We start from the raw sequence: 26,098 nt of genomic DNA, 5'->3' as shown, positions 1-26,098 counted from the left end.
GGAGAAATTATTATAATTTCATTAGTGAAGTTATCTTATCTTGTAGGAACATAAAAATGCACAATGTTTTTTGTGTGACCTTGCACAAATGGTATTTTAAACCTATCTCTGAAAAAGCGCGCGCACTTTTCATGGTTTTATTCACTTTGGCCCCTGCTCTTTTCAGTAATTACAAAATTGAGATTGATACAATAAATAAGATAGATAAATGCCTAGTGTGTGTGTGTATATATATATATAACTCTGCTCTTTTCTTATTTAAACTCTCCTCATCTCTTTGTCATACCCCAAAATCTTGTTTATTCACACCAAATTAAAGCCGGACCGGCCATGTCAGACTTGCCAAGCCGACGGCTACCGGATTTTCGTATAAGCATCAGTCTCAAGTACGTCAAACTCGGTTACCATTACCTGATAACACATCTCTTACAGCTAGCCTTGATGCCTCTTACCGCAATACTGTTTGTCGAAGCAACCCGTACCGACCCGAACGACCTGCTTCAAGTTTGGTTACTCCTTAAATACAACATTCTCGCCGTGTTAACCCTCTCTGCACTGCTTGTCACGGGTTGCATGTTTTACTTCTTGACCCGTTCCAAGCCGGTGTATTTGATTGAGTTCACGTGCTACAAACCGCCAGCGTTGCTTGAAGTCGGTTTCGAAGACTTTCTATACCATTCCAGGCTTATGGGGTTCAATGACAGTGCTCTTGAATTCCAGAGGAAGATACTAGCGAGGTCAGGTTTGAGCGAGCACACGCATGTGCCAGAAGCTTTTAGGTGCATGCCACCGCGGCTCACCATGATCAATGCCCGCACCGAGGCTGAGAATGTAACACAATTTAATACTAATTAGTTCAAATACATTTCAACAATTTGCTATATATATAAAAGATTATAATTTTTTTTATGTCACACAGGTAATGTTTGGTGCTCTTAACAACCTGTTTGCCGGTACCGGTGTTAAACCGAAAGACATAAGCATCCTGATAGTCAATTGTAGCCTCTTTAACCCGACGCCGTCTCTCTCTGCCATGATCATCAACAAATACAAATTCTGAGGCAACATAAAATCGTTCAACCTTGGTGGCATGGGATGCAGTGCCGGTATGATCTCCATTGGCCTCGCTCGTGACCTCCTCCAAGTGCACCGCAATTCCTATGCGGTTGTCATCAGCACAGAGAACATCACCCAAAACTGGTAATGATCATATTCAATTTCTCTATATTTGTTTAAGCAAGTACATGCACTTTGGACCAAATCAGGTTAATATTTTATTCTTGTAAAATATTGTGACCTTTTCAGGTCCCTGTTTTCATTACTGAAAGCTACAGTTTACTGTACTGGATGTTTATAATATCTGTTCTAATACTAAAATTAAGAACTTGAAAAAAATGACATTTACTCAATTGCGACAAAAGAATTTATATGAGGGCAGGCATTTTTTTCCCTGTACATATACATCACTAAAATTGGTGACATGAGTACATGACATTAGGTATTCCGGCAACCGGAAGTCAATGCTGATCCCGAATTGCCTGTTCCGTGTGGGTGGTGCGGCTATACTGCTCTCAAACCACCGGTCAGACCGGTGCCGTGCCAAGTACCGCTTACTCCATGTTGTTCGCACGCATCACGGGGCCGATGACAAGGCCTTTCGGTGCGTGTATCAGGAGCAAGACGAAGAAGGCAAAACAGGCGTGTCCTTGTCAAAAGACCTCATGGCCATTGCGGGCCATGCGCTGAAGGCCAACATCACCACTCTCGGCCCGCTCGTGCTGCCGCTCAGCGAGCAACTCTTATTTTTTGCAACACTCGTAAAGAAGAAGGTTTTCAATGACAAGACCAAGCTGTACATACCAGATTTTAAGATTGCTTTTGACCATTTTTGCATACATGCTGGAGGGAGAGGTGTGATTGATGAACTGGAGAAGAACTTGCAGCTGGAGCCCGAACATGTCGAAGCATCTCGCATGACCCTTCACCGTTTCGGTAACAAATAATCAAAATAATACTCCATCCAGTTATACACAAATCCATATCCAGATTGGTCTAAAGTATTGATCATATGGATACAGGTAACACGTCATCAAGTTCGACATGGTATGAGCTGGCATACACAGAAGCAAAAGGTCGAGTTTGCCGGGGCCACCGCATCTGGCAAATTGCCTTTGGTAGTGGATTCAAGTGCAACAGTGCAGTCTGGCAAGCTCTTCGTGATGTGAAACCTTTGCAAAGTAACCCGTGGATCGATTGTATCGATACATATCCAGTCGAGATTGTTGATGGAATTCCTTCTCATAAGCGGCTTAAAGATCATCAATAGATAGTTAGATACTATTGAGCTAAAAAAAGCAAATAAAAGGAAGAAGTTATTACTCCTTCAACCTATTTAATTATACAAACTCATGTGCACAACTTCTCAGTTCGTATTTTTTATTTATTTGAGATCAAAGGTGAATCAGGTTTTCATTTTCGCTGCGCACCATTTCAATGGCATTATTCTTACTTTTTTAAGCTTTTAAACATCAAGGTTTGGGCTGAATAAATTGAACAAATAATTTGGTTATTTTGATTTTTGAACTGAAAGTGTGTTGTTCAGTTGTTAGAAACTGGTAAATTGCAAGGTGGAGGTTTTTGTTTCTTCTAATGGTAAATTTTGGAATAAATTCTGAGCTGGTATATATGTAATGTTTACATCTGGAATTCCAGACTAACATGGTGTTCAACTGTAGCCTGTTGGCTGCATGGAAGAATTCATATTACCCAAGGCAACTCAAATTTTGAGTTTAGATTCAAACCATCCGATTTGTTTGGCACGAATATTAAAGAAATCCTTCGCATTTATTGGGTTGGATTGATTCAAATTATGATCTGATGGTTCAGAGGATTCGGGCTCTGGATGGAGATGGTAATATCAGATGAGACTCTTAAAAAACCAAATCCAAAGAGCACTATTCATTTTTAGTTATCGCCTTATCAGCATGAATTGTGTGACAGCATTTTACATGCGGTTTGCATTACAAATTGTGAGCATGTCTTTTTTGTTTTCTTTTTGATAATGATAATTTATGCTATTTATCTTATACCCAACAAATAAAAATAAAAATATCGAAAAACGGTTGGATTTCTACGAAATTTCAATTTGTAAGAAAAACGGGATTAGGGCTGCTAACGAGCCGAGTTAGCTCGAGTTATGGACAACTCGAATTCAACTCGGAAGATAGTGAGTCGAGTTGACTCGAGTTGAGATTATTGAGCCGAGCTGGCTCGCTGACTCGAATTCAACTCGCGAGTAACTCGAGTTGGCTCGTGACTCGTGAGTCAACTCGTTTAAGGTGTTGAAATGTTGAACATTTGAACTTATGATTGTTGTTATGTAATAATATGAGAAGTAAATATTGAATTAACAAACAATTCACAACAAAATGATTAAATGAAATGAATTGGGTCAACTTGAGCCAGTCACATCTAGTTGGGAAAATAAAATAGGTAAAAAATTATGAAGAAAATCATCAATCAAACGAGTCACGAGTTGTAACGAGCGAGTTCAGTCCAACTCAAACTCAACTCGTTTAACTCACGAGTTACTCAACTCGAGTCAGAATAACTCGAATTTTAAACGAACGAGTTGTTAGCGAGTTCGTTACCGAGCTGAGTTTGAGTAACTCACGAGTCGCGAGCTTTTTATACAGCCCTAAACGGGATCATTTAATGAATTGCAAATTAATCGGTTAAAAAGAAATTAAATCATCCCTGGATGGGACAAAGCGTACCGTCCAAACCCAGATGATTTTTTGGATTGATCGAGATAGACAATTGGTGCATGTAATAATGAGTTTGAGCTCCTTCAACTTTCTGAATTTTTGTTCATATTATACCAGATGTATATCTAAGATAAAATATGAACATCCTTGAACAACCTAGCCAAATGATACTGAAATTCCATTGATAAATCGACTCCTCAACAATATCAAGGATATAAAAGATCTTTCATGAAAATATGGTTTTGTGAACTAGCCATTGTCTGGTTGTATACTAGCTAGTATGTGCAACCAAGATAGACACTTGGGAACTTGTGCTCATAATTGAGGCTAGAAGATGCAATAAACACCAGTTGTGCAAATAATAGAGCAAAAATAGAGCTAATTTTAAATTTGAGAATAGTAGTTTATCTAACGTTTAGTTGGATTAGTAGAATAGTAAACTAATATATATAAGACAAACAAAGAATAGTGGGATAATGCTATTCTTGCTTCATCCAAAAATCAAATAGCTCAAAAGAATAGTGTTATTCTCGAATTAGTGTTATTCTTGCTCCATTCAAATGCACCCAGAGATTTTTTTTTAATTAATGAGCCAATTATATTAATTAGCGATTCAATAACCGGACGGAATAAATTATCCAATAAATTATCCTGTCCATTGGACGGGATAAACCATCCCATTCTTTCTATAAATCAAAATTTCATAAAAACCTAACTTTTTTCTGATATTTTTTTATTTTAATTTTCTTTTAATAAAAAAATCGGAATAATTTCAGTTGTAAAATTCGTTGTTTTATAGCAAAATTTTCGTTTCAGTGAAATTCCAGTCAATTTCATCCAAAATGAATGAAATAGCCCGAAATGACTGGAATCAGTGCCGGTATAATTCTGTTCCAGATATTCTATAAAGCAAATAATTATATACAGAACTTAACGTTGAGAATTATTAGGGACAAAACCCTAGAAAATATATAATATTTAATACATTATTGCAGGCTAGCTAGAAAATTAACTGCATTGCTATTTATCAATTATTTTTGAAAAATAGTGGTATTACCACCGATTTCATAGAAATCAAGCATACCTGATATGGTACCTAAATTAGGTATCAAAATAAAATACGAAAAGTCTTACATCAAGTCACCATCAACAATCATAAAAACATACAAGTAGAGATAGTACGCAGCAAAAGCTAAATTGGAAACAAAATGAATACTAAGCTAAGTAAAAAGTCTCAAAAAGCAATCATGTCCTAGGAGACTAGTAATCCAATAAATTCTCATCCGATATCTCGTCTCCAGACATATGATTTGGAGGGTTGCCGGCTCCAAGAGATTGGGTGGACTCATCTTCCTCCTCCAGTATCTGATATGGAAGGTCCTTAATATCACATGGAAGCATTAGACTTAATTTCAAGTATGAATTATTAGATCTAGACTTATACCAAAAAGTAGCTAAAGAGATTATCTTAAACCCTAATGATTTAGCAGAAATAAGAGTAGTATTATCATTAAAAATAACTCTATTTCTTTCTAACCATACATTCCATAAGATAGCTCCTCTTAACAATTCTACGAGGAGTCTATCCTTTAAGGGGATAGAAGCATCAAATAACCATAAATCATCTAAAAAATTACATGTAAAGGAGAATGAATTGTATGTTGCAATCCAATTCCATATCAAGCGTACATATGAACAATGTATAAATAAATGGTCAGCGCTCTCATGTTGGTCACAAAATGCACAAGTAAGATCTCCTAGCCATCCTTTTTTTGCCAAGTTAACCTTAGTGAGAATTTTATCACGACGGACGAGCCAAAAAAATATTTTGATTTTTAAAGGGATGTGAGATTTCCAAATTGTATCATAATCAGAATTTGGAATACCATCATATTCTAACCATTTATAAAAAGAATGAACAGTGAAATGATCATCTTGTGACCATCGCCATATCAATCTATCTTCCAAATGGGAAGACAAAGTAACATGTTGAAACTTGTGGGGCAAGGTAATCAATTCATCTCGATAAATACCAGTTATTTGCCTTTGAAAAGACAAACGTAAATGAGAAGTAGAAAATGCCTCAGCTACAGAAATAAACCAATCAATAACAATAGAATAAAATGCCTCAGCTATTTATCAATTATTAACAAAGCTACAATGTTAATAAAAAACAAAGGCTCATGGACTTTATCACATTAGCAACAATTGCCAAAACAAAAAAAAAGAAAGAGAAGGCAAAAGGAAGTAAACATTTTTTGCAACTTGTATTTACCACAAAATAATACCTGAGCTTGTAAAAAAAGAAGAGAAAAAGAAAAATTAAAAGCACCTATACTTGATCCTCCACAGTATGGTATCTTCCACTTGTAGAACTTGTGATACCTACAACTTGGTTATGGTGACTATATGTCGGTGCAGCCTTATGTGTGGCACGAGGGTTTTGAACGATTACCAGTACTGGATCAGTCGCTTTGCCAGAACTGGAGCAAGATGAAGTTCTCTGCACACCGATAAAATAATACAATTAAAAATATTTTTTTAAAGAACTGAGAGATAAGAAACCAACTTTGCTATGTGAATAATGCAAAGTTGCAAACCTATTATGAAAAAGCAAAGTATAACTTAAAAAGAATCAATATACTGGCATTGGAAAATAAATACAAGTAATTCAATTTAACTTACCACACCAACATGCCATTCTTGCGAGATCAGGTCCTTGAACTCAGCTTCATTCACTTCCTGAAAAGAAAATTATTAGTAACATTAGTTGTATCAACAATTCATCAAATAATTACTACTTAATTAACCTACCACCTATATTGATTTTGACTGTCTTTATTTTGGTACCAGTATAAATGAAGCGCTTGTTTCATCTGACATACTTTTTGTTTGTCATTATCAAAACTGAACCTCTGGCAACCATACCAGGGCCGACTAGATAGTATAACCAGTGGCACTTGTGTGTTTTGTGTCAGTTGCCCCAAGTTAAAAAGAGTAATGAGAAGTATTTTAAAGGAGAGGATATATATACCACGCTATAAACTGGAGGCACTGTCATCTCCCAACCTGACTTCAGAGAAGGCATCACAGAGAAATGCATCAATGCGTCGGGTATTCTAAAATTCCATCTGATAAAAAATGACAACATTGATTATTTGATAGTTGTATAAAAGAAAATCAGGTTCGTTATTAGTTACAAGTTAGTTACCTGTCACTGATAATTTTTCTATAAAATTCTAGTGAAAAGGTTATTTCTAATACGAAAGGTTATTTAGGATTATGACATAATTTTAAAACTATTAATATCTGGCTATTAGAAATATGAAAATCCTTATAGTAGCGTAATTTGTTTATCTTGGTACCAGCCGGTAGCCTGGTACGAAGGTAGTTCAACTATTGGCTTCCTAGTAACTTACCCAATGTACAAGAAGATACAATATTGCACCCATTCACGTACTAACAAGCGAAACCAATAATTATCTGGCGTATCCTCGGTGTTTATATTCATCTGCAGACATGAAGAGAATTATTTTTAGGTCATATCCATACATTTCTTTTGCATACAGCATATCTACAGAAATGTGTGTTCTCTAATTCTAAAATTATTGAAACCACTCATCTCACTGGTAAGCATAGTTATCTCCTATGCACAGACTAGTGTTTGTTCATGGTCGAATAAGTCTTAGATGTTAAATTATACTGGTTTACTGTTTTTTCAAGGTAATTATCTAGACCAAGATACCATATCATTTAGATCCTGTTCTAACAGCAGTCAGATCTCTGATTTACAACCTTTTCCAACTTATTTTGCTTTTCTTACAAGATTTATTGCATTATATATATTTAAATCAGTTAAAACATCTGGACATAAAGCAGAGAAAAAGAACTCTGATGATCAGTATAGTCAATTATGCAGCAGTACTAGTAAATGCTGGTATGGTAATCCTGGTATTCTGGTACACAAAACCATGACAAGATTAAATATTTAGTTTAGATTTGAAGAGCCTACCAAAATGTATGCCACCGCAACGATCTGCATTGTTCCCTGAAATCTCCTAGTAAAGCAAAATTAATCATTTTTAGCAAATCATCTTAACTGGATTTATTTTAGGATAAATTACCCATATACCCTGCAAAATTTGAGAATGCATATACCTCTAAAAAGTGATAAATGATTTGTACAAGAACTAATAACCACCAACTCTAATTTTCCCAAATATAGACAGGTGGTCAATGAGGGCAGTGTGGGATATTTTCTTAAGCTTGTCATGATCTCTGGATACTACTTTTTCAAGGCTAATTTAAAAATAGGGGGGAATTTCATGTATACCCCTCAAAAACTTCAATATTACGTATTTTCCCCTCTAAATTTTGAAATCACATATTCCCCCCATAAACTTCAAAAACTCACATATTTACCCATTTTATTGTCTTTTATATTGAAACACATTCTAAATTTATAAAAATAACTATTTTACCCTTTTATTAAAAAGCATAAAATGCCCATCTAACTTCAATTTGAATCTGAATGGGAATTAATAAATACTTTAGGGAATCACAGTATGGACAGGATATTGTCCCTTTTCCTAAACTAAGGGGGGCTTATTTAAAAAATACTTCCAAGGGTTATTCAGGGTTGACAAAAATTGTCTCTTTTTTCTAAATAAGGGAGAAAAAAAGGATGATAAACTTACTTAAACATAATGTATTTTGTGTTGAGCGCACCGTGCATCGACTGAACATCTTCATCCTCTATGAAATTTAATTGCTCACTAAGCATCGATAAGTTCTCTGAAATTCGCCTGAATATGATATAAAATGAGACCATGTAGCTTGCTAGAAGAAAAACCTACATAAAAATAGATAAATAAATGACAAAGCAAAAATTGTATTTTAATTAGGTTTTGGATTTTCTTTTTTTCATATCAAATGTCACTTTAGTAATAGCTTAAATTTCAAACTCAACTCATATTCTTGAAACAAGAAGTTCCACACATCAATTGAAAAATAGGCATTGCTAACACAGATACTAAGGTTTATAACCCTATAATAACTTTGTTGTTCCAATCCGCCGAGTATATTTAGAACTCGTTTATGCAACAACACAACTGTGATATGATAACCATGCAATCAGAAAGCATCATGAGCCCCAAAACACCAAAAAAACATAATCAACAAAGCTACCTACCGTGAAATAAGGGACACCGGCCTTGTAGCCGATTTGAGTCAAGTAGAGGAGGCAGCCGATACCTGCAGTGGTACGGCGCTCGCTCAGGGAGATACGTTCACACACAATACAGTACCCATGCGATATGAGCAGGAACGCCACAAATGCCGCCGTCTGAAAAAGAATTCCCGTCACGTACACACCAAATGACATCCAGAGAGAGCATACCTCGAGATTTATGCACGAGTACCTGCACATCTTATATTATTATTTCTAGGGTTTTTAACTTTTAAGCAATGCTTATATACTATTTTATTTCTTTTTCTGTATTTGGTTCTTTCAATTCTCCTCTTTTGTCTCAAATTTTAAAGTAAGAAATGGACACTAAATTAAAGAAAAATCAGATGAAGTCCCGGGGTACGTCATGACCAGTGTGGTACCAGTAACTCGGTAAGTAACAGTGTAAGTCTGGCACAGTAAAATATGCATAATATTGCTGTTTGATTTTTGACCAATTTAGAGTTAATACTTGAACCAACTATAACAACTAAACAGTCCTATAATCCTATTGAGGTTTTATTTTTGGTAAGACATTTGACCAATTTTCTGAGTTTAAAAGAAAATTAAATTATGATATTTTCAAGGGGAAAAGTTTGAACTCACCAAAAGGAAAATGCAAGAGCGAGTTGCAGAGTTTTGATCAATGGTACCAGTGATAGCATCCATTGAAGATTATTAGCCTGGCATAACACAAAATTACATACCTTTATTTAGAAAAAAGAAAAGGATATGATGGTAAATTGGTAGTTGTAACAACTAAGCATCTCTGCCTCGCTTAGTACAACGTACAGAAAACAAAATAACCAACCTCTAATTTTCCATGAAAGAGAAAAGGAACCTGAAAATGGCGATTTCTCCATGAACTAAGTCCCCAAGAGAAGCCAGATACAGCCCATAGTGCTAGAAAGGCCAAGTAAACCGAAGGTAGCGGTCGGTACGAATCATCTAAATCAATTTGAGTCGTTGGAGAAGAAGAAGTTGTAGTAGAGTTCAAGTCCATGTTTCCTCTTTTGAATTGGTTAAAAATTGAGAGAATTTGTGGGGAAGGTGAAGAAATTTATGAAGTCTCAGGCAGAGAGAGGATATATAGGCGGGACTGTGTTCTAACTTCTAATTTCCCACGTTCTACTGTTTGTTTCAATCTTCTCCAGTTTAAATGACACTGGTTATCTCCATTGATCTCAGATTATTGTAGGGTTGTTCATTGGTTAGGCAAACCAAAGTTATAATTCGGTTTCAAAAATAGAACCGAACCGAACCGATTTAGCATTACAACCAAATCGAAATGAAATATATAAATTTTTTATTTAAATCAATTGATTTATAATAAATTGAAGTATATTAAGAAATAAACCCGGAAATTAAGAAATAAACATGGGTATCAAGAAATAAACCGGGGCAATCCGGATCAAATTCATAATATATAAAAATTCGATCAGTTCAGTTATTTCGGTTTTGAAATTTTTTAAACGAATTGAACCAAAAAAACAGAACCGTTTGGTCTAAACTAATTCGGTTCAGTTCAAAACCGACAAAACCGGACCCAATAAACACTCCTAGATTATTGCTCTTTGAGATCTTTTATTATGTTGAATGGACCCTCCAGTGAAGAATGAGAACTGAGAGGATGCAAAGCACTTGAAGAGGTGGCGCTTTTTTCTCACCAGAAATGTTGCATGGAGCAGGCAGGAGTGATCAAATGCAAAATATGTTTCAACACTTTTGAGAGTAAATTACAATTTTGCCCTTGGATTTTGATTGGTGTTCCCATGAATAGAGTGAGGAACATTTGTGTGAGTTATTAATTAAATTTAGACAAGTTTGACCGAATTTAAAATTTTAGTTTTAGTGGTGGTGAAAAATTAATAAATTATAGTCAACAACAAGGTGACTCATGCAACCTAAATAAAGTGACGTTACAAATGGAATAAAAAATTAATAACCATCATACAAAAAGAAAAAACTAGGGGTGTCAATAGCACCCTTTTATCCGTTTATTCCATCCGTATTGTATCCGAAAATACGAATAAGAGTAAGAATTTTATTTTTCGTTAGCTTATCAGATACGGGTAAGAATAACAATTTTTTTTCGTTATCTTATCTGTTATTGTATAAAATAATTTTTAAGAATAAAATTATATATAGATATATATTTGTATGAAGATAATACATGATAAAACAATGTATCAAATTTTGTAATTTATTAAATTTTCATAATACAAATTAGTTGCATTCATTATTATTTTTTTCTTTTCTTCTTGTTTTGAAAAATATTTATCAAAAACACAAATCAAGATGAATGACATTTATTTCTCAGTTTACCTGATCCGTACCGTATTCGAAAAAATGGATAAGAATAAAGATTTTTTTTTCGTTATCATAACGGATACGGGTATGAAAATACCTCCATCCGACCCGTATTGTACCCGTCGACACCCCTAGAAAAAAACTAGTATTAATTGCATGATGAAATGAGCGTTCCATTTTTATCCGGACATAGGGGTAATATGGTCCAAAATAAATTGAAAATGAAGGATGAGAAAGAATACAAAAAATAAATGGGAAGGGGGATTTGTTAGAGAGATCATGCGTCAGGTTTGTGTGTGTGGTTCAGTTCAAGGAATCATGGTATCACACACCCCAATCATCCCCATGGATTATGCATGTAGTGGGGTTGTGTGATCTCCTTTTTTCCTATCAAACGCAAATGCTAATCAACACAACATAGAAGAGATATTTTATAAAATAATCTTTCTTCATATATAATTAATTAAGAGAAAATGGGAGCCAAGGGTGAAATTCAGTCTGATATCTAATCTAGATCGTTAGATTTGTGATCAGATTTGTGCATCAATTTAGCAGTTTATAATTTTAATTGTATGCACTATCTTGACGCGAATCGAACAATTCAGAACGAACATTAGACCGAATTTAGTTCGAAACATCTATATTGGTTGCTTATTGACAACTATTTTTTTTTTAAAAAAAAATCCTCTCTCTACTCTGTGTGAAAACAGACTCCTGGTTAAATTATTTGCTGAACTAACATAATTAATTTGGGATATAGTAAGAAAATAACAAACTTCTTAGAAAGGCTTAATTTTAATCTAAAAAATTCAAGACTACCACAGCTGAACTTGAAATTCAAAGTCCATAATAAATTAATGCCAGCGCAACAAGGAATTAATATATGACCCTCAGAGCACGAAATTATTTTTCCTAACAATGAAATGCAAAGATACCTTGTAATAATTGTTCGGCGCATTTTTTTTTCATTGAGATTACTTATCAATAATACGCCATTATGTCGCTTGTTAATACTAATTGCTTGTAGAATAGAAGTGGTAAAAAAGCTCGTAGTTCGTGGTTCACATCTGACTCATTTGCTAACAGCTCGTTCGTTACTGGATCGAGCTATTAACGAGTTCAGCTCGCGAGCTAGCTCAGCTAGGTATAAATTTGTGAATTTGTATGAATATACGTGTATTTTATACTGTTCAGCTCAATTCAAAAAGCTTGTAGAATTTATTTTCTTCTTAAAACAAGATACAACCAGACCTTGCGAGCCAATTTGGTCCAACTCGTGATGATTTCAAGTTGAGATTTCAGCTCAGATCTCTAAAATCAGCTCGCTCGTGACTCGGACGAGCCAACTTGCGACGAGTTCAAACTGAGCCCAGTTCGTTGCCACCCCTGTTGTAGAATGATTGGTTATTTTATATTTTTTTGCATAGTTCACAGTTAATACTTATCAATAATACGCTATTATACGCTATTAATACTTTGAACCTTAAAAAGAAAACTATTAATACTTTGAACACTCAGACAATTTTTTTTTCTGACAAGTGAATTATTTCTAAAAAAAAGAGCGCTTTCAAAAGAGGTTAGTAGGTTAATTATTTATGAAGTCCAAATTATAAATAAAACATTTACAAACTTAGTAACACAACATAAATATTAATTTTATGTCTCTAGTATTATAAATCCTAATACTTCAATGCAGCTAATGCTATAAAATTTCAAAGCAGTGATGTAATAACGGTATGCATTTGTTGGACAGACAAGGTATCATTAAGCGATTAATCGAGAATAATAAAAAATAATCGGCCAATTAGTCGAAAAAATCCATAACGGTTTGATCACCACCCACGACTAATTGGCCGATTAGTCAGAAAAATCCGTAACGGTTTGATCACCACCAATGACTAATCGGACGATTAATAAATCTAAACGGCCGTTTTTTACAACACTGTTTCAAAGTGAAGCATAGTCCATACTCCAGAAATACAAACATTAAAAACCTAATCATGAAAATCCACTAAATGTATTATATATGCTATTTCAGCGCTATAATTATCCTTTTTTCAGCATTTATTTTCTTAATCATCAAAATATGTTAATTTAAAAAAAAAAAAATATATTATCAGAAGGTCCAAAAATGATTTAATCAATTTCATTTTGTTTGGTTGTGTCTTCTAAAAGCTAGCCAGAAACAGAAAATAGCGTCTTCCCGTTTCCAAGGTACAAATTTTATGATTGGAAAGTGGAAACCCATGTGAATTCTGTAACGGAAACGGGCATCCATCCGTTGTAACGGGTCAATAACACTTTAAATTCTGTATCAATAATACTCTAATCTGTTCTTGTGAAGCACTTAATAATATTTATATTAAACTTTATATTCTAATTTCTAGTTTAACATAGAAATTTCTTTATAATTTTTTAGATGTATAAGAATTTCAAAATTATCAATCTTTTCTTCAAAAGAAATAACTTTTTAATTCTAACGTTGACAAAATTATAGGTTCTTATTCATTGATTGTCAATTGTTAATTCTACATTGGACCTTCAATTCTAATTTTCTAATCCAACATGGTAATTTTTAATTATTAAAAATATACATGTTCTAAGTTAATTTCTATTCATTTTGTGACAAATGTATTTAATTTCATTAATTTAGATGCTAGGGGTGCAAACGGATCGGATAGTGGTAAAACCCAAGGTTCTAAATAGCGATTATAGCCTATAGCTTTTAAGGTCCGAAAAAAACTATAGCACAATCAGAACTAGTTATTTAGAATTATTATAAAAGAAAGCAATTAATAACGTTATATCTTTTGAGGTCCAAAAAAACTATAGCGCAGCTATAGTTAGATATTTAGAACCCTAGTAAAACCATATCCATATCTGTTTTTATTTTTCGGATACGGATACGGATTGGATATTAGACAGATACGGGTAGAGATCGGATATCTGTTTTTTTATAACAGTGAATAACATTTTTTTTTCATGATATATATTAAACTATATGATATATATATCTACTATTTGAATACAGATAATTAAAATTTTAAATGATATCCATATCCGCAAAGATATCGGATATCCATATCTAATTTTTGGATACAGATCCAGATACGATCGGATAATATGCGATCCGTTTGCTCCCCTACTCATGGTTCTGTCAGCAACACGTCATACTGGTGTGGCAGCTGAACAGCCACAGAAAATCTAGACTGTATAATGGTAGATCTTTGTAATGTTGCTGTTTTAAAAAATAAGATGATGGAATGGTAGGAAAGCGTTTTGAGAAGCTGACATTTCACTTGTCCCACATAAAACGCTCAACAACACATTGACTAAATAATAATTTTGAGTATAAAAATATCATTTGATATTTAGGTGCGATTGGAGGGCATTAGGTAAGCCAATTCTATATCACATTGACTTAAATAGTTAATTTTCTTCTTCTTCTAGTGTTTGTATTAAATAAGATTTTCTTCTTCTTCTTCTAGTGTTTGTATTAAATAAGATTGTTGTTATTTATTATATTTGTGAGGGGTAGTTTGGTAATTTGTGTGAATGTAAATGTTTACTTGCCCAACTTGTTTGAAAATTATTTACTTACCCAAATAAATTGACTATTCAAATAACGGATACTTTGTTTTTAGAAAAAAAAAATTTGAGAACTAATGTTGGTTTCAATGTAATATTTAATTAAATATTCAAAAGTGCAATGGTGTTAATTTTTCTTTATTTTTTTGGTATGGTTGGATGCATTGAGTGTACGCAGATCTAATTGGAGGTTTCGTGAATTTTGTTAAGAACATTTTGATATGAAATGTAACTCAAAATAAGTTATAGTTAAGAAAATTAAATTAAACATGTTAAGAACTCTAATTAAAAAATATTATTTAATTAGTTCTGAAGATATTTGATATGTTATAGAGTTAGATTGGCCAAATATGTGAATTTGTATGATTTTTAAGGATAAATATGTAATTATTGATTTTGGAGGGATACATACATAAAATTGAAACTTTTGAGGGATATACATGAAATTGCCCCAAATATCAAATTGAAGCTACCTTGAAAATCCGGATATAACAGGCTTTATATATAGTGGTCCTTTATATGGGCTGTAGATTTGATGCTGGGCTTTGGCCTTAAATCTTACCTTACAGGCTGCAAATTGTATATAGATAAATATATAAGGTAATGTTAGACCATGTATGATGGGCTTTGGCCTACTTATAACTATTAGGCCCAAGATAAATAACTTGAAGAGTTCAGATTCCTAAATTAACTTAAAAATCCTAGTTTGATTTTTTTTGCATGAATCTGTGAATTTTCAAATTGTCTAAATTGATTCAAATTTTGATTGAACGTTATGGATTCTAAACTCAAAATTTAAGTTAATTTAGTCCGGACTCAGATAATTTGGTATCATACCAGGTTTATATGTGTTATTTTAGAATGCATTTGGATCGTCAAAAAATAGCATAGAATTAGTACTGTTTTTGGATTTGACTATTCTTCTCCATTATTCTACGTTTGAATTAATCTAAGAATAGAGCTATTTTTATAGAGTTAGTGTTGTTCTTACTAACCCATTCAGACAATGGAATAGCGTTAACTCCAAACTAGCGCTATTCTTGCTATTTTCAAAATTGCATCCAAACGCACCTTTAAAGACGAATTGGTATGGATAGCATAATTGGTCTTGTTATTGACTCTTCATGAAACTGAAGTCTCAACGTGATATTATATATATATATATATATATATATATATATATAATACTAGTATTAAATCATTCATCTAATAAGGAATAATGAGGTCTTTCCACCAAATTTACTTTGGAATTAAATTTAACACCTCAACCCCACCCAAAATAAAAAAAGCGCACCAATTTGGCTTCAAAAAAGGTTTTTTTGATGGAATCTAATGGAATGGTTATCTAAATTCTATTTAGCTCTTAGCCATTGAGAAGGGGTATTAATAATTAATTATTATAACTTGCCATTTGTCACTCTTTGCCGCATTTTGCGCCATTCCCTCCAAAAATGTTAAATTACGAGAACACCCAAGAAAGATTTTCCAAAAATTTTCGGATGCATTTGATTTTTTATTAACATTTTTATTTAGGGGTATGATTGCAACATTATATGTTTTGCTTCATACGCCTTTGATATGAACCCTCCAATACAGGAGAGATCAATTGACCTCTATTTTTTTTTTAATTTTTTTATATTAAAATGTCATGGTATCGTGAAATTGTCTGTAAGAAAATTTATTTGATTTATCTTCATACTTCGAAAGTCTGGCTCCACCCTGCTCTGATATATTTTCATTAGATTTCTTTTATATCTCCAATCAAGCACAATATATATTTGGTAATATAAAAATGAGGATTAACCGAAACAATATCAGAAATCACAGGTTGGTAGAAATCGAAATTTCTTAGACACTATTTGGTAAAATGCACACTTTGTTGTGCAAACAAAATGTGTAAAAAAAAAAAAAAATTCAATTGGTGGCCTGACTTCTTAGAAAATAGAGTGCCAATGGAGACTGGTTATTTTTTGTTTGTCACTATCAGCAACTGAAATGGTGCACATTTAGAAAATTCCTATACACTATTTGGTAACATGTACACTTTGTTGTGCAAACAAAATGTGTAAACAAATTTCAATTGGTGGCCTAATTTAAATTTAGTGTTATCGTAGTAAAATTGAGTCCGCATCGTCTGTATTAACGCATCTCGGCCGTCTGATTTTAATGGAGTCAATCCAGTTATAGCCTATAATTCAGGAGGCCTTTTAATACTAGTGTGGATCTAGTTCACACATATCTTAAAGCAAATCGGACGATCCATATGCATTAACTCATTTTTTTTTTAGTTAATGCAGAGGATATGAATTCAGAAAAATATGGATCGTTTGTTTTGAATTGGTACGGTTATTAAAGAGAGCTCTGTTAATTTTTAAATTGATCGGGATTCTAATCGGATGGTCCGAAATTTAAACTTCAAATTTTATGTTACCGCAGTGAATACGGACTTATTTTTTGTTTGTCACTATCAACAACTGAGATGGTGCAGTGGCACACAGAAATTTGGAGCATATCACATCAAGGGATAATCACAAAGCTAATCTAACAAAATATGATTATCATATGTGCAACACTTGACACCTGGAAATTAAAATGGCGTCAATTTTAAGCTAAAGCCTTTATTCAGATTTTATTTTTATTTTTAGAATAACAATAAATTTTTTTTTTAAAACCAAAAAGTAAAAGTTTTTCAATGCTATGGAAAAAACTGCATATGATTTTTTTTAATAATAATAACATACTAATTATTTTTAGCATTTCATAATGCTGTACAATTGACTAAAAAAATGTTGTTATTTTTTAATGAACAGTTAACATGCTAAGAAACTGCATCAAATACACAGTTTCTTAGCGAATTTTTAAAGAAGCTGTAACTTGGTGCAATTTTTTCCTTGCTATTGAAAATCTTCTGTCATTTTTTATAATTTCAAAAAATATTTACTATTTTCTAAAAATAAAATATTTTGGTATTTTTCATCATATGCCAAAATTTACAGACACTTTTTTTTGTTGTTAACAAAAGATGAGAAAAAGGCCAAAAAATAATTGAACAGGAAAGGATAAAAAAAGAAAGGTGGATTTTGACTTTATTGGAACCCATGCACTAAATGATGGCCGCAAATTGGCTTCGTTTTTGTGTGGCAGTAATTTGTGTAGCCATCAGTAATGTTGCTATTCTGACAAAGTAAGATGCTGAAAGTACATCAGCCGGTTTTAACCAGCGTTAGAGCATCTACAATGTTGATTTCTTTCAGATTTCTAATCTGACGTGGTTAATTTTACATTAATTGTAGGGATGTAGATCAATTATAGGGCTATGTGCCAAAGGCTCTTACGAAACTGATCTTGGATCAAGAACAATCCGGAATTCGGACTCCCAACAGAGACCAACCTGAGGGCTGAGGTAAAAGAAAGTAGAGCCAACGATCCGATAGCAACTCGGTTCAAACTAGGTCTCATCTGTCAAAGCCTAGTCGGGTCCCGCCCGACAAGCCCAAAAGGGTCTCACCCGACAAAACCTAGTCAGACAAAAAAATTATGTTATTTATTATTATAAAAATTGAATATTCATATCCGTATCCATTTAATATCTGATCCATATCTGTATCATCTAATATCCGTATCCGTATCCGAAAAATAAAAACAGATATAAATATAGTTTTATCCGAAAAATAAATATAGTTCATACATTAGAAAAACCAGCATAATGAAAGAATCATATGAGATCTTGGTAGTATGAATAGAACCTTTTTAATCAATTGGTAATACTGTTTAGTTGTGTTCATTTTTTTTTAAAAATAATTCTCTCCAATCTCTGCCTCTGTTATTGGTTGGAATTGGGAGGCATGTGCACTGTTCCATGTCTAGGTGCTTCTCTGGTTATATCAATTTTAGGTCTGCTTAAATAGCTTTCCTCAGTAGTTTTTTTTGTCAGACGTGGTGATAATAGAGACCTTAGACTTTTTTTTTTTTTATACTTTTCTATTTAATTTTTATGGGTGAAGTTTTCTAGGATGGAGTGCGGTGCATCCAAATAAGAGAAAAATAATTTTAATAAGTCCGAGGCAACTTTTGGGATCAGTATAATTTATAAATAACAATTCGAATTTTTCCATCAAAAAATCAAATATCTTTTCATTAATTATGTAGATAAAATTGATGCATAATAATAACATAGGTCGCATAATAAATAAAAACTAACAAATAATTCTATCAAATAATTAATAATCAGTATTTAATCTAATAATTATAGATAATATTATTTATGTAAAAAAGTTACAAGTTCAAGAGAATTCTTTATAATATTTAAAGGAGAAAAAAAAGTTATTTATCTTTATCTTAAAAAAAACAATTTAATAGCTGTACACAAATCTCTATCACAGATAATCCTCTCAAATTTATACCAAGAAGTTTCTTATAAACACACTACATTCATAATATAGAAAAAAAAATAGACTTTCAAACTATAGAGGTCAATAACACATTAAGAATCAATTATATAAAAATTTTCTTCAGAGAATAAAGGTCAATTTTACAGTATCATAATATTTTACTCTAAATTATATAAAAAATTATACATAAATACAAAAAAAATGAGAATCAATTGACATTATTTCTTCTACGTAAAATCCACTGTTGTATATTTAGGAAGCAAAGGATATTCAATGCGAGACTGCATCGTCTGCATTTACTCAAAAGAGCATCTTTTGAGTTACCGCATCTTAGCCGTCTAATATTAAATGGAGAAAATCCGGCCACAACCTATAATTCAGCGGCTCATTAATATTAGAGTGGATCTAGTTTGCACAGATCTTAAAGTGAATTGGATTGCTTAGCCCATTTGATTCGTATCGAAATTCATACAAAAATTAAAATTATAAATTGTTTCATAAGTCTTAAGCCGAATATAGAAATCTCGATCTGAATCAAATAGTCCACAGATCGAATATCAAACCGAATTTGATTGGATGCACATTAGATCTTTGTCTCTCATATATTAGGAATGAGATCTGCTGCTATTTAAAATAGTTGCTATCCGTGCTTTTCTCTCTATCTCTCTCTTCTTTCTCTCTCTTCTATTTCTCTCTCCTCCTTTTTACAAGAGAGAGATAGACACAGAAATCGAAAGCACCACGCTGCTATTCTCCCCAGAATAACAGCGGAATTGGATCCCATATATTAAGCTATATATATCATGTGCTTTGCTCATAGAGTTCAAAAAAACACCTTTATGTGAACTATCAAGGGGACCAATCTAAGTGCAAATGAGGATATAGTTCCATTATCCATTAAAATAGGAATTCTTTATATGGAATTTCTGATGAAATTTGGCGCTGGAATTGTCGCACTTAGAGGGTTAGTGGATCACTTTAAAGTTCCTCTTTGGGTTAAACAATTATTACAATAATATAGTTTTCATATATCTCCCTTTAACTTTTTTTTTTTTTTTTTTTTTATTGTAGTCCGTAGACAAACTCACACATCCCTCTCCTGCTTTAAGTAGAATCGAACTCTTGCTCTTCTGTGAGAGAGTGATCATCTGCTCTATGCAGCGGTGACATCTTCCTATAACTGAACAAGAGAAGACACCATATGTTTGGTGCTTTTCTCTTATGATCCTATGTAGTGTTATAAATAACGCTCATAAATAATATTTTTTAGTTGTGTATGTCTTTATGGATAGTCATTTTTTATCTTCATGAATATTGTGCTATTTTTGTAGTGATGTGGTTGTCGGACAGACAGGGCATCGCTAAGCGATTAATCGGAAATAATTGAGAATAATTTGTTATAATCACAAATAATTGATCGATTAGTTGGAAAAATTTATGACAGTTTGATCACCGCCAACGACAAATCGGCCGAACGAACATTTTTTAAACACCGATTAATCAGCTTTTGAGATCATACTAATTTTTATTAAAAAGAAAAAAACATCTCACTGTAAATTTTTTGCGCCATGAATTGATTTTTTATTTTTGATATTCAGGTAGCGACTACCATGTATACAATAATAAATGTGTTTACAGTTTCAGAAATCTTATAAAAAATTAAAAAAAAAAACTCATTACAGTCTTCTTTGATATTCTGTGCCAACAGCCATAGGAGTTTCCGCTGACGGCCGAAGATACATGCATTTTGTTGTTTCCACACTCCCCAAAGAACAGCCATAATTCGAGTCATCTAAATCCGTTTAGACTCTCTAAACACCACCTTGTACGGTACCGGCTCCAAGATGCCTCCCATAACCTTTCTACCGATACATCTAATTGCACCAGTTGTCTCATGCATAGCCACACTTCTTTGAAGGGGCATAAGTGCCATGAATGGATGTTAATTGTAAAAGCAAACCGTCCAATCGTCGCAAAATCTTTACCCACAAGTCCACAACCCACGCTACAAAATATATATAAAAAATTGTGAAATTAATATATTTAGAGCGTTTAGAAAAAAAAATGTTGGTGCTCTCCTAACTTCTAACTATGTAACTTTAAGTAAATTGAAGTGCTAGTCCCCAGTGCCAATGCAAATTGCAATTTCCTAGAGGTATTTATCCATTTTTAAATTGGCACATTTGGTTTGATTGATGATGGGTGGATGATCAATTCAAATTTTAACGGAGTAAATTAATTGTGTTTATGACCATCTAGTGGCACCAATTTGCCTAAAGCCCTTTAAACATGGAAGTAAAATAATAGTGGTAATATATATATTGATTGTTCATGATTGCGGTGAATGTCAGCAAAAGATCTGGTGGAGAAAGATGTGCATTTGTTTTTTTTTTTTTGAAAATAAAGATGTGCATTTGTTAAGCAACACATATGATGAGATGACTCATGATTAAGACAGAGGTTGAATTCTTTGGAATTGGATTCTGAATTAGAAGCGTCTGATTTGGAAGAATATTTAGGTAACTGATCAGGAGATCTACAATGAAATTGATAGAGTTACTAAATTAGAAAATTAAGATTCCAAATCAGTTACCTAAATATTCTAATTTGGAGGAATATTTAGGGGTAAGATTTTAACAAAGCAGTTTTAGCTTCACACAGCGAACAAACACAACATATGGACTATACGCTGCATGAAGCCAAAAGTGCTCCGTTAAAATTTTCATCTAATATTTAGCTAGTTGATCTGGAGACATGCAATGGAATTGATAGGACTGCTGGACTCCTCTCTCACTCTACTGTTTCTCTCTCTGATTCTTTTACATCTACATCTACATCTGACTTTAGTTCTTCTAACAGTAGTCGTATTGATAGCAATAATATGTTGTAATAACTGTCATATTTTACTATCTTCTGCTTTTATGTTGGACTATTGCTTAGCTAGTTGTCTCTTTTGTTAGTATTTTTTTTTGGTAAAAACCCGTAGGCAATTGCATTGATTCAAAAAGTTGCAAGTAGTTGTTACATGATATTAAACAACGAGTGTCTTTGAAAGCATTCAGCTATAAAACAAATAAAAAATACACAGTGATATGTGTATCATATGGATACAAATTTGATAACCCTTGCTTGATTGAAATTCTAGAATCCTTGTGATTGTTTCCTTTGTACGCCTATTTGTCTTGTTTCTTCTGACGTACGACACTGAATCACAACTGAGAAGGCACTGAATCAAACTGGATCGGGAACTGAATCAACTGAATCGGGACAGTCACCTACTCAGAGGAATGTCCAACTGAAAAAGGCACTGAATCAAACCGAACCACAAACTAAATCAACTGGACCGGGACAGTCACCTCTCATGAACAACCAGTGTGAATACTAGAAAAAGAAGCTTGGAAGTAGGAGGAAAAGGAAGGGATCGGAAGAAGACAACATCTTAGCATCAAAACACCAAAACACGTAACTTATTCATATATAGTTATAATAGATATTACGGGAGTGGGACAAATTCACAACACCCTCAGTTGAACTCGGATTCAAGATGATGAGAAAGCAACAGTCAGATCAACTAGTAGACACCTGCTTAATCAGAATTGAATTTGAATTCAGGCTGTTTGATTATAATTTGTATTAATTTGGACCAATTTAAAATTTTATGAGGTCTCTTTAACAGTTGTGCTAAAATGATCTACTTACATATTGATGTTACTATTTGAGGTTTTATTATGTGCTTCTATTTATGCATGTAGCATTGACTTACATATTGATTTACATTTTTTTGTATTTATGCATTTTTTTTTATATAATTGATTTCATGTGTGATTTTGAATTTGATATTTTTAAAAAAAAAAATTAAGCTCACAAATGCACTGTTTTGCACACGGATGACAACACAGAGAGAGCCACATAAAATCTTAGAGTCTGTAGAATATTCTAGAATTCAAATAGGATATTCCCCTCCTCAAATATTTCCAATAAGAAGCAGAGCCAACCAAAGTGGAGCACAACTTACTGATTCTTACATTGCTTTTTTTTTTCCCCAAATATAATTTTTTTGTAATTCCAAAGCATGACTTAAAAACAAAGCAATATGACCCTTTTCTTTTTGCAAAATACAACCAACATTTTACTTTAATGGCATTGTTGTTGTATTTACAAAAGACACCCAACAATAAAGTTTGTCAATTTTGTATTAATTTTGAATCCTGCATAGTTATCATCCAATTGCTCTGACTTAAAATTTAATTTTAATTTCATAATAAAAAAAAAACAATACTAGAACTAGAGGAACGTTTCCAATAATAATTTTTCATCATTATTGCAAATATATCAAAAACTTGAGGGTGCTAAATGAAATAATTTCTCTTATGGAAACACAACTAAAAATAAAAGTGTACGGACAGCAAATTCTATCCTTTTTATTTATTTAATTAATTAATTAGCTAAACAAAAGAAGTACCACTAATCTTGATGGATAACTATGCAGGATTCAAAATTGTATAGGTTGTAATCATACGTAGTTTTTTACCTAATCAGTGAGAGGTTAGAAATTGTATAGGAAGTTTCTATGTACATATATATATATGTATAGATTGATTAGATGCAGTTACCGTGAGAGTACTCTTATGCTTTTAGAATTTGTATTACAATTTTTTTATTAATATATATGTTAACGGTAATTGTCGTCAACCATAACAAAAACTAGGAACAAAAGAAGTTCTTGCATTCCACTTTGGTCTATTTGATAAGAAAGTAATCAACATCGATCTCAAATAGAAGCATAATTAACATAACAATTTTAAGAAGTTTCATGAGAGTTATATTAGTTTGTGTTATTGATTTACATTGGTATTTTATGTAATGTATGTAATCATAAATTTGTCTTCGTAAACCAGTCAAGTCGAGTTGAGCCAGACAAAGTTTTAACTGGATTGTGCTGAGCCAATCACAAGGCTAGCGAGCCAGCTTGATATTTCTGTGAGTCACGCATAGACCAAGAGTTATCACGACTTAGTGTTGCGAGCTACACATAAATCATGAGCTGAGAAATAATTTTATCTTCTTATTGTAAGAAGTTTCATCCTCTCATAATGGACACATAAAGAGGTAATGAAAGAGTCAGGAAGAGGATTCACGTTTTTCTCACAACGAGATTAAAAACGAACCAAACCATCACAACCTAAATTAAACTTACTCATATCCGAGCAAGTCAAAATCAAACGAGCTAATTATAAATTTTTTTCCGAATCAATATTAAGCGAGGCAAAAATTTGTCTTTGGTCTAGTAACAGAGACACATGACTTCTATACATGAGGTTATGAATTTGAAACCACAAAGTGAAGAAATCCTCTATATTAATACATAGGGGGTTTGAAATGTACTGAGTGACTTAACTCAACCTATATTTAAAAAAAAAAAAAAAAAATCTTGAGCAGGCATGAAATGAATTTTTTTTTTTGTTTTTTTTTTGTTAGTCCTACGCACGTCTGTGGTGATTGTCGAATACTTCTTAAGTCGCATAGAGGAATCTAATCGTATATTCATTAACCCACTTTTGAAAACTAATTAAAGCAATTGCGTCAAAGGTATGGGGAATAAAACTGTTATTCCAAGGATATTCCGGGAATAATTCCCTTGTTGACACTTGTAACTGAATTTGGCTGTCACTGTATTACTTAAATCACAAAAAGGAAACTTTGTATTACTTAGCCTTTTTCACATGCTGATTCCACTTTTGAAGAAACCAGAAGGAAGAAAAGGTTCAAGAAAAAGCAAAGAATTTTTTTAAGATTCTTCTTTCAAATTCATCTTTTTTTTTCTTCAAAAAAAAAAAAAATTCTTTAAACAACAACACGCATCGTCGACAACTTATTGTAAAACATGTCCTACATGCGAAATTAATAGATTAAATATGGGTTTATTTTTATTGGGTTGTTTCAGTAATAGACTTGAATTTCTGCTCTGCTCTGATACGATATGTTCCATAAGGATAAGATTTTCTGAAAAGACTCAAACGAATAGGTGCCAATGAATAGGCTCGAACGAACTGGTGCATACTGTTATAAATATGTAACGGTAGCTCAGTTTTTCGTTAACCATTTTGTTCACTTTATTTTAGAAAAACAAGAGAGAAAAGAGAGAAAAGAGAGAAAAGAGAGAAAAGAAGGGGTTGTCAGTTCGGTACTAGCATACCGACTTGCAGTAGTTTGTTAACATGTTTGTGTGGATACTAATAGAGACACAACTGTTATCGTTGGTGCGTATATCTGACACAAAGAAGGAAGAGAAAAGGTTGACTGTTCATACGACTAGATAAAGATATCCGCTGCGTGTCTTAGAATTAGTTTTATATAGATTTTGGTTTTCAGGTAGTGAATAAATCTTGAACCGAATCAAATTGTTACACATATAATCTACTTGAAACCCTACACTTATGACTCAAAAAGATGATTGTTATCATGAACTTAAAAGTTGTTTATTTGATTATCATTATCCATTAGATTTTTTTAGATAAAAATGAGATTTATTCTCCAAAAAACCCTCGAAACAATGATTGATTGATTATCCTTAATAAAAGTTTGGAGTATGATCCTAGCTAGCCATTTAATTATAGAATCTAATATATTAATGAGAGAATATTATTGCTTAAAAACATTTGTGGTAATTAAAAAAAATTTATTACATAATGTTTTTACTTTTAATATATTTCTAACAATGTATATCTTCCCAAACAACGTCCACATCCGCTGAAATCCATATCCCTATTTCAGGACCTTGAAATCGGATAATGAGATTTCAACTGATCCCAATT

General features: G+C 32.8%; 1 protein-coding gene and 1 pseudogene across 1 annotated transcript; one reads left to right on the top strand and one right to left on the bottom strand.

The window, feature by feature from the left end:
* The first annotated feature begins 330 nt into the window (after positions 1–330).
* Positions 331–2,326, top strand: LOC144563592 (3-ketoacyl-CoA synthase 4-like; annotated as a pseudogene).
* A 3,572-nt stretch (positions 2,327–5,898) lies between these two features.
* On the bottom strand, positions 5,899–10,041 carry LOC144563207 (uncharacterized). The gene is made up of 9 exons (XM_078312632.1): positions 9,836–10,041; positions 9,601–9,677; positions 8,959–9,187; positions 8,465–8,619; positions 7,780–7,825; positions 7,187–7,278; positions 6,802–6,898; positions 6,453–6,509; positions 5,899–6,270 (listed from the first exon to the last, which is right to left on the bottom strand). The coding sequence occupies exons 1-9, from the start codon at positions 9,995–9,997 to the stop codon at positions 6,100–6,102; spliced, it is 1,086 nt and encodes a 361-aa protein (XP_078168758.1). The 5' UTR covers positions 9,998–10,041; the 3' UTR covers positions 5,899–6,099.
* Between the last annotated feature and the right edge of the window lie 16,057 nt (positions 10,042–26,098).

Source organism: Carex rostrata, chromosome 12 (assembly GCF_964058835.1).
Source record: "Carex rostrata chromosome 12, lpCarRost1.2, whole genome shotgun sequence".
Lineage (NCBI taxonomy): Eukaryota > Viridiplantae > Streptophyta > Magnoliopsida > Poales > Cyperaceae > Carex > Carex rostrata.
Note: the sequence above shows the minus strand (reverse complement) of the source record. Positions and strands in the feature narration are given on the sequence as shown.